The 12,671-nt window shown below is 41.4% G+C and overlaps 1 protein-coding gene across 6 annotated transcripts in view; it reads left to right on the top strand.

The window, feature by feature from the left end:
• Nucleotides 1-12,671, top strand: part of TIAM1 (TIAM Rac1 associated GEF 1) — a 418,422-nt gene that overhangs the window by 388,111 nt on the left and 17,640 nt on the right. For all 6 annotated transcript variants that reach the window (XM_067034989.1, XM_067034986.1, XM_059065645.2 and 3 more), the window contains 3 exons: nt 3,424-3,532; nt 7,438-7,617; nt 7,716-7,834. In XM_067034989.1, the coding sequence (XP_066891090.1) occupies nt 3,424-3,532; nt 7,438-7,617; nt 7,716-7,834 (408 nt within the window). The remainder of the gene's footprint in view (nt 1-3,423; nt 3,533-7,437; nt 7,618-7,715; nt 7,835-12,671) is intronic.

The following is a 12,671-nucleotide window of genomic DNA, read 5'->3' as shown; positions in this document are numbered from 1 at the left end:
CAATGTTGTGTTAGTTTCAGGTGTATAGCAGAGTGCTTCAGTTACACACATACATATGTATACGTCTACACCTATTCTTTTTCAAAGTCTTTTCCCTCATAGGTTATTACAAAATATTAAGTAGAGTTCCCTGTGCTATACAGTAGGTCCTTGTTGGTTATATATTTTATATATGGTAGTATGTATACGTTAATCCCAACCTCTTAATTTATCCCTCCCCTGAGAAGTTCTTATTTTTTAATGAAATCCAAGTTTTCAAATTTCTTCTCTTTTGGGTCGTACTTTTGCTGTCTTATCTATGAAATCTTTGCCTAAACCAGGGTCATAAAGATTTTCTCCTATGGTTTCTCCTAAAAGTTTCATAATTTGGGGATTTATATTTAGGTCTCTGATCTGGTGTGAATCAAAGTCAATTTTTTTGCATATGAATCTTTAATGTCTCTCGCACTGTGTTTTGAAATGACTGTCCTTCAGTCCTTTTCCACTGAATTGCTTTTGCACTTGTGTTGAACTTGGGTTCAGTTGTCCATATAGGTGGGGACCCCCGTACACTTTGACTCTCTTCTAACACTTGCAGAAACCTGGCTGTGTAATGTCAGTATGTATACAGGTTTGTAGGATGAGGTGAAGACTACCCCTTCGATATTTTGTGTGTGTGTGATCTCTGTACAGTCCCCCTCTGCAACAGGAGTCATTTGGAATGCACACACACATTCATACACATAAGCATATGGACATATATTCATGTATAGTTCTCTATTTTTATTTGGATGTAATTTCAGACTTACAGAAAGGTTGCAAGGATAGTATAAAGAATTCCCAGATAGCCTTCTCCCAGCCTTCTTCCAAATGTTAACACATTTGCTTTATCCTTTCTCTCCCTACCTATTTCCTTTATGGATGTGTGTGTGTGTGTGTCCGTGTGTGTGTGTCTCTGTATATAGAATATAATTGTTTTCTCTGAACCATTTAAGAGTAAGTTGCAGGCATAATATCCCTTTGACCCTAACTACTGCATATAGTTCATTTTTTGTGTGTTCAGAAATTGCTTGTGTTAGTTCATTTTTCTTCTCTTCAGGGTAGTTGGTCATACTATCCATTTGAAGTACAGTTTGGTTCATTGATAAATTAATTAATAGGATATTAGAATCCATGATAAGGGCCAGTAGTTTGTCAGTTAATCCAAAAGTTGCTTAATGTGGAACATAATAAAAATGCGGACAGACCCGAAAACATTTGGTTTTTGTCCAAACTCTCTAACATTTATTATATTCATGTAGCAGGCTTTTGCTGTGAGTCCAGTTCTTTGCGTTTAGAGTCAGTTGATCACTTCAGGAGAGTTTAGTTATCAGAACTGTGATATGAACATAACTGTGTTATGAGCACAGTTATTCTAGGGAGGGGTTGGTGCGTGATCCTTTTAGCAAGTTCACTCTAAGCAGTCACTGTTGTAAATTCCATTTAAATGGAACTTTCTTCCCTGACCTTCGTTTCACTACTTTAGTGCCTAATCTGACCCTCTCCATTCCATCTGTAAGACATGACAACTGGTGCACGTTCAATATTCTGGGCCCTGGGGCTGCTCTCTGGCACTTCTCAGTTGGCTTCTGGACAGTCAGTGTTCACTCTTAAACCTGTTGCTGTTGGTTTCCGCCATTACTGCTTCATTTAAATCCTGATTATATATTTCTCAAAAATATAAACACTTGTTAAAATATTCAAATTGTGTTGCCTAAGACAGTATTAGAAAAAAAAATTGGTTCTGAGGTCAAACAAGTTTCGATAAAATTTCCCCTTGGAAGTTTGCAGTGCACGTCAGCCAATAAGAGGCCCTGTGAGGTCCTGCAGAAGAGAAACACAGGGGAAATGCAGTCTTGGTGTAGAAATCCTTCGTGTTTGTGCACACTTAGTGCTCTGAGATCATTTTTTAAGGCTGGAAGAACAAATGAATGCCTTAATGTTCTATCCGTGTTTGCTGTATGGTATGTGCCTAGTAAATATAAAGTTAAACAAATGAATGACTTGATACGGCTAAAGTAAGACGTTACAATTAGAGCTTTTTCTTCTATAGTTTTTCTCATTTGATTGTTGAATATGGCTCAAAGGATGACTATACCTAGAGTCAGACTACCCCTCCCGAAACCCTCTTGGTCAAGGGGGTGAGGTTTGGGGAGGGATGGGGCTTGAGAAGTAAAGGAGGAAAAGTACAACACGTAGGAAAAGAATTTAGGCTTCTAATTACCAGTTATGTGTGGTTCATAATAAACCTTTTTTGTTTTTAATAGTCTGTCATTTCTATGCATTGTTCATTCAATAAAGTGCACTTTGTGGAACCCAATTTATCACTCAAATCCAAAACACACATACGTGGAGTCTAAAAAAAAAAAAAAGTAGTTCTGAAGAACCTAGGGGCAGGACAGGAATAAAGACGTAGACGTAGAGAATGGACTTGAGGACACGGGGAGGGGGAAGGGTAAGCTGGGACGAAGTGAGAGAGTGGCACGGACATATGTACACTACCAAACGTAAAGTAGATAGTGGGAAGCAGCCGCATAGCACAGGGAGATCAGCTCGGTGCTTTGTGACCACCTAGAGGGGTGGGATAGGGAGGGTGGGAGGGAGAAGCAAGAGGGAGGAGATATGGGGATATATGTATATGTATAGCTTATTTTTTTTGCTTTGAACGTACTTTTCAAATTCTAAACTTAAATAAGCAATCCCTCTTTCTGAACTAGACTAGATCATTGTGAAAGCTTATAGAAGATACTTTTCTGAGGCCTGTTACATATATTTATATAAAATGTGTAGGATAAAGTGTATCCCACCTCAGGCATATTAAATTCCTAATAGGGAAAGCCTCCACCTAGTTTTGATCCTGTTGGAGCAGAGGGTATGGCCTGGGAGACGGTACTAATTCCTGTAGTTGGGTCTGTTTCTTCTGTTCTTATCGATTCCTGCTAGAAGAGAGCATGGCACTGGAGAGGGTGGAGTTAGTGATTAGAGAAATGTGTTTTCTATTTGGGGAGATTTCTGCGTTTCCTGCCTTTATTTGGTTTGTCACTTCTACCTCCCAACAGGAACTCATGAGAGAATTCAGGAGATTTTTGTCTTTTCCAAAATGCCGTATCTACTTTCTCGTTAACATTCAGACATCCCAGATAGGTCATTGAAAGATACAAGCCTGGAAAACCAGTGCCATCTTGACTGTAATTACAGAGAAAGCCAAATCCAGCATCTATTACACGAATATGTAAGCCCACACACTTTCCGACAGGCCATCAGTGAGCTGAGACGGGCTGTGACAGGTGTGAGATGCTGATCTGTGGGGAGAGTCAGGCAGATGCGAGCCCCCTGCTATATCCTGCTGATATTTCCAGATGAGGAGGACCGTAACCTAACTGCATTGTTTCTCGTTAAATCCAGAAAGTGCTGTTCTCTCTGGGGGGATCCTTTCTGTATTACGCTGACCGCTTCAAGCTCTACAGTGCCTTCTGTGCCAGCCACACGAAGGTTCCCAAGGTCCTGGTGAAAGGTAAGGCCTGGGAGGACTGGGTAGCAGGTGGGCCTGTTCATTGTCAGTTCACATCTGTGTGGCCAACTGTGGTTGGGGGCTTTTGGACAGAAATCTAAGAATCATTGCTGTGCCAGATGGATGTTCCAACAGGCCACAAATAAGGGTACAGTTGTTCCTCGGTATCTGTGGGGGATTGGTTCCAGGACCCTGCCCCCCCAACCATGGATACCAAAATTCGAGGATGCTCAAGTCCGTTATATAAAATGCGTAGGGTGTGCATATAACCTATGCACGTCCTCCCGTATACTTTAAATCATCTCTAGATTACTTACAATACCTAATAAAATATAAGTGCCATATAAATAGCTGTCCGTGTGCAGCGAATTCAAGTTTTGCTTTTTGGAACTTTCTGGAATTTGTTTTCCAGATATATCCTATCCATGGTGAGTTGAATTCACAATGCAGAACCTGTGGATAAAGACTGTAGATATGGGGGACCGACTGTACTGAGAAATGAAATGCATTATATCTTGAATTAACAGTTTTGTCAGGTTTTTTTTTTTTTTTTGCGGTGCGTGGGCCTCTCACCGTTGTGGCCTCTCCCTTTGCGAGCACAGGCTCCAGACCCGCAGGCTCAGCAGCCACGGCTCACGGGCCCAGCCGCTCCGCGGCATGTGGGATCCTCCCAGACCGGGGCACGAACCCACGTCCCCTGCATCAGCAGGCGGACTCTCAACCACTGCGCCACCAGGAAAGCCCTCAGTTTTCTTACCATTAACGTTTTGACTCAGTTATTTGGGGCCAGAATTGATGAGTCATTTTGCAATTATGCAGAAACGTAGGGAGTTTAGAATTCCCCTGCTTTATTTCTATTTTTCATTAATCTTGTTATAACCTACCACACTTCATACACCTTTTTGCGGCATTTCGTTTTTCCCTCACCTATTTTTGTTCTCAGGTGTGCGATAGTCACCACCATCACTACTAAAATTGTTTCAATTGTTTACAAAGATCATTCCAGCTGTCATTATATCTTGCATGGAAAATAATAGCATTTTTCAATTGGCAAGCTGCTGTTCCTAAATGTTCTAGGAAGATGATGGGGGTGTTCTGAGAGTCTCCAGAAGGTTTTTTCGCTTCCATAGTTCTGCGTGTGACTGTTGATAGGTTAAAGGATTAGAGAAACATGTCCTTGGTAAACAGTAGAACCAATAGAAAGTTCGATTTCAAAGAATCTCTGGAAATCAGCCTGCTCTTCTTTAACACTTTACTGTGGCTGCCATGTAAACAGCTGCTGAATTTGTAAGTAATTTACTTATATTTATGTTTCTTGCCAAAGAGAACGAGCTTGATTTAATTCAAAACGTATTATAATAAACATTAATAACAACACAGGTCTCTGGACAACAAAAGATCCTGCCCCGGATAATGACATACTTAATGATAGTCATAGTATAGGCAAAAGAGCTCTACTTCAGCACAAGAACTTAAAGGGAACCTGGGAATTTCCTTGTCCTGCTGTAGGACAAGGAAATTGTCCCACCGTATGGCCTAGTCTGTGGTTTACACATGCTGAATTGGTCATATAGTTCTTTGTGTGTGTGCATCTTTTTAAACTTTAACTGAATGCTATGTTATGAGAGTTTTTTGTGTGTGGTTTTTTTTTTTTTTTTTGCGGTACGCGGGCCTCTCACTGTTGTGGCCTCTCCCGTTGCGGAGCACAGGCTCCGGACGCGCAGGCTCAGCGGCCATGGCTCACGGGCCCAGCCTCTCCGCGGCATGTGGGATCTTCCCGGACCGGGGCACGAACCCGCGTCCCCTGCCTCGGCAGGCGGACCCTCAACCACTGCGCCACCAGGGAAGCCCCTGTTATGAGAGTTTTTAACATAACAGTTTTAGAGCACTTTGCTCTATGGTAAAATTATATACTCATGAGAGTTCTTAAAGCAATTGTGTTATATTTAATCATTTGATTAGGTTAAATTCTGCCCCTATAGATTTTTAAAATTCAAAACCATTATTTTTTGCACCTGAAAAGTATTAGAAAATCCTTCAAACCCATCCCTTAAAACATTAGGTGTGACCCACATTTTTCTGACGGCCACATGTGCCAAGAGGATGAAGAGAACCCTTTGAGGACAAAAAGCCTATGATTCTTAAGAGACTCCCATCTGTGTTCCATGGGAGTGATACTCTTTACCGCTCAGAGAGCTGAGAACCATGACCTCTTTTGCCCTGATGTGAAATACACTTGATGGGTTAAACGCACATGGCCGTGTTTTGGGGTATGAGGACTTTAGGGGGAATTCCTAGGCCCCCTGTGGGCATGGACCAAGACTTGGGATGTCCACGGAAGCCGCAGCCTCCGCATGCATCAGCCCTGGGCCTGGGCTCACCTCCGAGGCCATGGGCTCCTCCTCAGTCACCTCATTCCCAGTCTTCTTTCTCTTCAAGGATTTGGTGGCTGGACCCATGGAGTCTGATTTCTCTTAATGGGGCTTAAACAAAATGAAAAGATTGTAGTCTTTACAAGGCCTTCCCCACATGATTGCCGTTTTTCTTAATTGAATAAAGATAGAAGAATCACTTTACAGCTTCATGGTGTCCTTTTACGACATCTTCTGTTCTTAGCTCACATTCCTAATCACTGGAGATGGAAATATATTTTTATCAGAAGCTTAAAAAATATATGCCTACAGTTAGTCACTTTGAAATATTGTCCTTTCTTCTTCCCATTCTTTGCCCTCACTTCAGCCTCTCTCGCCACCATTTCTTTGCACCTGGAAGGTATAAGTCGCATCTTCCTAATTATCCACTGGCAGGTACCTTTGTAATTGTCTGGGGACCCACAACTCCCCAGGGCCGCTTTTCAGCCCAGCTGGGACACAGATAAAAGCCCAGCTGGTGAGGAAAGTGCTGCCTGAGTTACCTTAGGTCAGATGTATGTGTCCCTCTGAAATAAATCCTACTAGCTGGTAGCACCGAATTAACATAGAACAGATCTTAAAAGGCAGTCACTGCAGGGGATCAGCCTTGCTCCAATTACCAGAGCTGCAAGGTGCTGCTGCTGCTTTTTATTTTCCTGCTTTTTCTCAAAAGAGGTTCTACCGGCAAGGAAATGCTTGAAGGATTAGAAAAACTGCCGGAAGGAGTGTTTTAAAGCGTAGGCTTTCATATTCAGATACGGTGAGGGCGACAGATCAGGAGACAATTGCCATCAGAAAGATAGTTTGTTACTCATGGTTCCCAAGAGAAGGGGGAGTGTTACGCCATGCAGGGCCACGAGGGGAGGCACCAGAGCCCACCAGGAGACGGAATGAGTGAGGGGCAGGACATGGGCAAGACCCTTTATTGTGGTTTCTGCAGGAAGGAATGTGTGAGGCAGGGTAAACAGGTCTAGGATTGGGTAACTTGAATAATCTCAGCAGGCTCTGGGGCCGAGGGGCAGGGGAAATAGTCGCCTAGAGTGTGAAAGCCTAATATAAGAGGGAAGGAGGCAGGTGGCTCTGGATTGGTGGGCTTGCATGTGAAAGGCATGCTTCCGGGTGGGTCCTTTACCGTCTAGGAATTGGCTAGCTCTGACATGGGCAGTTTCCCCAGGGTCTGTAAGGCCTCAGATGTCAAAGTATCAGAATAGGAAGACACTCTTAATGCAAGGACGATAAACAGCAGCCCCTGAAAATCCACGTGTATAAGATTTACAAACTCTGCTATCCCTTAACTCACTGGGCCGCCCCTCAAATAAACAAATAAATCTGATGGACAGGCCCTTCCAGGTGTCCCTCTGAGCCCTCCCCCCCCCCCCCCACAACTCACTGCACCCTCAGTCCTATAAAAAGGCACCTTGGAATTAGTGAGTGAAATTGCGAGAAGGGAGTCATTTCGACATCCTGCCCAGACAACCTGTATTTAAACTCTTCCAGCCAAGATGGATGTGGCTTTCAAGGCGTTCCTGGATGCCCAGAACCCGAAGCAGCAGCACTCGTCCACTCTGGAGTCTTACCTCATCAAGCCCATCCAGAGGATCCTCAAGTACCCGCTGCTGCTGAAGGAGCTTTTTGCTCTGACGGACGCGGAAAGTGAGGAACATTACCACTTGGATTGTGAGTCACGGGCCGCTGAGATCTGCTCCTTGCTCGTGTCCCCATGAGAGTCTCTAAACAGCCTTTTCTCATTTATTTCGTGACCTGTTTTCTTCTAGTGGCCATCAAGACTATGAATAAGGTTGCAAGTCATATCAATGAAATGCAGAAAATCCACGAAGAATTTGGGGCTGTGTTTGACCAGCTGATTGCTGAACAGACGGGTGAGAAAAAAGAGGTAAGGACCCCCACTTCTTCCCAGCACACCTATCCGTAGAGCTGGCTTTGTTTGTTTCTTTTTAAGGTGCTATTTGTAAGCAACGTAGTTACAAGGATAGTGTTTCTGTTGGTGAAACCTTTTTTAAAATTAAAGTATAATTAATTTACAGTGTTGTGTTCGTTTCTGGTGTACAGCCAAGTAATTCAGCTTCTTTTTCAGATTCTTCTCCATTGTAGTTTATTACGGGACACTGAATATAGTTCCCTGTGCTATACAGTAAGACCTCGTCGTTTATCTATTTTACATATTAGTAGTTTGTATCTGCTAATCCCAAACTCCTAATTTACCTCTCTCTCCCCCCTACTTTCCCTCTGGTAACCATAAGTTTGTTTTCTATGTCTCTGAGTCTGTTTCTGTTCTGTAAATCAGTTCATTTCTATCATTTTTTAGATTCCATATATAAGTGATATCATATGATATTTGTCTTCCTCTGTCAGACTTACTTCACTTAGTGTGATAACCTCTAGGTCCATCCATTTTGCTGCAAATAGCATTATTTCATTTTCTTTTATGACTAAGTAATATTCCATTGTGTGTATAGACCACATCTTCTTTATCCATTCATCTTGTCAATGGACATTTAGGTGGCTTCCATGTCTTGGCTATTGTAAATAGTGCTGCAGTGAACATTGGGGTGCATGTATCTTTTCAACTTAGAGTTTTCTCCAGATATATGCCCAGGAGTGGGACTGCTGGATCATATGGTAGTTCTATTTTTAGTTTTTTAAGAAACCTCCATACTGTTTTCCATAGTGGCTGCACCAGTTTACATTCCCATGTTGGTGGAACTTTTATCCTTTACAAGGCTACATTGTGAATTTTCTTTCTCAGCTGAATTATTTCTTAATATAGGAAACATGTCCTGATGCCACCCCTTCACCCTCGGGACCTCTGGTTTTGTTCTGTGTTAAGTGTGAGAGTGAATTTCCATGACCGTAACTTGGGCTGTTTCTCTAAACACCAATTAAGGTGGAGGCCATATCCCCAGAGATTAGAATAATAACCGGCAGGTAATAGGTACTCAATAAATACTTGTTGAGTGAATGAAAGTTTCAAATGACTATGAATCTTTTTTTTTAAGTCTGCCTGAAAATCTACTTAGAAGAAATAGTCACAGGAACAGATATACTTGAGAAAGACGTAGCATGAACTCTAAGTTGTGCCTGAGTTATTGAGAAGAGCTTATGTGAGTAAAAATGCTGATAATACTAAAATGAATCAATATATCATTACAGATATGATATGCAGTGATATTCATCAATGCCTCTGTACCTCATGATTTGATTGGAATATTGTCCTCGTTTTGCTTTCTGCCTCCAAAAAGGAGACAAGCTGGGAGGGAACTATGAAGACAGAATCTCTTGCTGTGATTGGAAAGAGAGGGAAAAGCAGTGGGGCGGGGGGGGAGAGAATGGGGGTAAGGCTTGGTTGTTTAGTCTAGACGTACAAACAGCCTTATCTTCAGAGGTGTAAAGGGTTATTATCTAGGTTCACGTTTATGTCCTCAGTGAAACAAAACAAGGTTTTGGACTCTTAAAAGATTTTTCAGAAAAAGGTAAATTCATGATATCTCATAGAGATGTACAAGTGAACACATATGAAGGAATTTATTTTACTCGGATGATGTGAGGGAACCAGAGCATCAACATAGCACAGGTATATGTATGAAGTGAAGAAATGTCAAGATGATTTGTGAATGGAGACAAATCGGTTTCTCTACAGCACGAGGAAGTCGCTACCAGACTGGAGAGAATTTATACATTTAGCTGTTACCTACACCTTACAGAGAGTGGCAGAGGAGTTCAAAGGCGCATAGATACAGGGTTGGACTCTGATAGCCCAGGAGGATGTGCATAGTTTTCCACTGAACTACAATTTATTTTTTCTACATGATATTTCAGGCAGAGCATGAGAATGTTCTCAGTCTACCGGGCAGATAATTTAATCTTTCAGAGGGTAGAAAAGATAGACACTGCTACTCTTGATTTAGTTCCCCTTTTCTTGTAAAACTATTATAGTAAGAAAAACATACTATGTTTATTAAAGAAAAGGGCAAACCTCAGAGAAAGGCAAGGAGAAAAATTATCTATGATCTCAAAACGCAAAACCTCTTGATGTTTTGGTGTTTATTTTCATTTAAAAAAATTATGTATATTATATACTTGAATATTAAATATAGTTCCTTATATTTTCTTGAATATTTTGGAAGTTATTTTGTACCTTGAATTTTTTATAGTGAACAAAGAATTATTTAATTTTCATGTTATTTTAAATGATTCAAAAGAATCCTTGAAATTATTGTAGAATATTTTATTGTGTGATTGAACAATGATTTACTTAATTCCTATTGTCAGGCAGTTCGCTTGGCTTCATTTAAGATGACTGAATAATACTGCAAACGTTTTAGATCATAAGGCTTCTTCCATCCTGTATTTTAGTTTATTTCATTTTGACAGGAGTGAATTTTATTGGGTCATGGAAATGAACAATTTCAGTGTATTTCATTATATTTTTCATTATATTCTGAATTGATTTCTGAATTTTAATGAGAGCAAAGGACCATTATGCTAAAGACTAGAAGGTGATATGGATAGCAGATTGCAGAGACTTTAGAAAAAAAGGTGAATATGATTCAAAAGTCAGAGACTCTTATAAAAGGGGATATGGCTTTGGTGAGACTGCCTGTCCTTTAAAAGAAAATTCTGTCAACCAAGTAAGAAATCTTTCCAACGAGGAGCAAAGAGATACAGTGCTATACACAGCAGTCTCTTGTGAGCAGAGATTTTGTTAGGGAAAAAAAAATGTGCAAAAGATGGAAGGAGGGACATTTGATCATATACCAGTATTACAGGGTAGGAAAGTCCTATATCAGTATTAGGATGTCTGAAGACCAGAAAAATGAAGGCTTGGAGAAGATGCCAGAGAGAGCACTGAAAGATTATGTCTTAGCACTATAGGAACAATAAGAAAGAAATAGGCCCCTAAAAGGGGCCAAAGGTATCGTAGCCAAAGACAAATTGAGTACTCAAAGAAAGTGACTCAAATCTACTTGATCTCTTTTTTTCTCTGTAGAAGAGAATGGTCTTCTAACTGGAAGGGGTACAGTGGTCTTGAGTCCACAAAAATAAAACCACAGGGAGAATGGTCCTGGGCAAATAGGATGCTCTGTGCCAATATCAGTTATAATTCTGCAACAGTACTTACTGCAAACAGTATATTGGAACAACCATGGAAACAGCCGATAGAGGCAGACATTTACAAGTTATGGCCTGACTTTCACAAAGGTGATTCCTGATCACTGAGTAACCTTTTAATGGCAATATCCAGAAAATAACCTCGACTGGTACTGTGAACAGTTGGTAAACAGGAATGGGAATATTTACCAGTATCTACTGGGAATGGTAGGTGTATACTGAAATGGTAACATTCCAGGGACACAGAGTACCTGATGCTATCGCCAGCCAACTGTCCCCAGAAGGTCCCTGAAGACAGATATCCACAGAGGACAAAGGAACACTTTATGATGAAGCTGGACCTTCAGTCCCTACCCCATGTTAAACTCTAGGGAGTTGGACTGGACCACACAGAGCAAGCATCCCTTTTGCTTAGGTCAGAGGAAGAAAAGGCCAAGGAGGGCATTTCCCCTTAAAAGAAGGGCTCGGAAAACCTGACTCAGCAAGGCATCCCAGTCCTTGTTGGGGTAGAGGACTTTGAGCGGAACTCAGTCTCAGAGTTTTGATAGGATGTTCGGAAGGGGACCAGTGGAAGGCCAGGGGAGAGGCTGTTGACCAGAGGGAGCAGCCCTGACCCCCTTATTACGTTTACAGTGTGGAAACTTGTCAAGAGAGGAACCATGTGCATTGGGACTGTATCAGCCTGTTTTTACCAGGCAACAAAGAACTAAAAATCTTAGTGTTCACTACAGCAAATACTTGTATTTCACTCACAGGGTGTGGGTCAGCTGGGCTTTTGGGCTTGGCTTGGTGAGCTTCAGAGCTTAGGTCAAAGAGTGTTCCATGTCTCTTCGTTCTAGGATCCAGGCTGAAGCAGCAGTGATTGTCTTGAGCATGTCCTTTCCATGGCTGGAAGGCAGAAACTTATGAGGGCTGGTGGAAACTTTTGATACCAAGTCCGCAGCCCAACCCATATGGCCAAGCCCAAAGACTTCGGGGCTTAGCCTAGTCTAGTGGGAAGTACTAGAAAATCACATGGTGGAAGGTGCAGATACATAGAGGGAGGAAGTAGAGTTTGGGCAATGATCTACCCCAGTGATCTTTAATCACTTTTAAAAAATTGAAGTATAGTCGATTTACAATGTTGTGTTAATTTCTGCTATACATGTAGCAAAGGGAATCAGTTATACACGTACATTCTTTTTTAATATTCTTTTCCATTATGGTTTATCACAGGATATTGGATAAAGTTCCCTGTGCTATACAGTAGGACCTTGCTGTTTATCCACCCTATATATACTAGTTTGCATCTGCTCACCCCAAACTCCCACTCCATTCCCCCACTCCCCTTGGCAACTACAAGTCTGTTCTCTATGTCTGTGAGTCTGTTTCTGTTTCATAGATAAGTTAATTTGTGTCATATTTTAGATTCCACATATAGGTGGTATCATATGGTATTTGTCTTTCTCTTTCTGACTTATTTTAGTTAGTATGATCATCTCTAGTTCCATCCGTGCTACTGCAAATGACATTGTTTTGTTCTTTTTTATGGCTGAGTAGTATTCCATTGTATATATGTACCACACCTTCTTTATCCATTCATCTGTTGATGGACATTTAGG

This window comes from Kogia breviceps, chromosome 5 (assembly GCF_026419965.1).
Source record: "Kogia breviceps isolate mKogBre1 chromosome 5, mKogBre1 haplotype 1, whole genome shotgun sequence".
Taxonomy (NCBI): domain Eukaryota; kingdom Metazoa; phylum Chordata; class Mammalia; order Artiodactyla; family Physeteridae; genus Kogia; species Kogia breviceps.
Note: the sequence above shows the minus strand (reverse complement) of the source record. Positions and strands in the feature narration are given on the sequence as shown.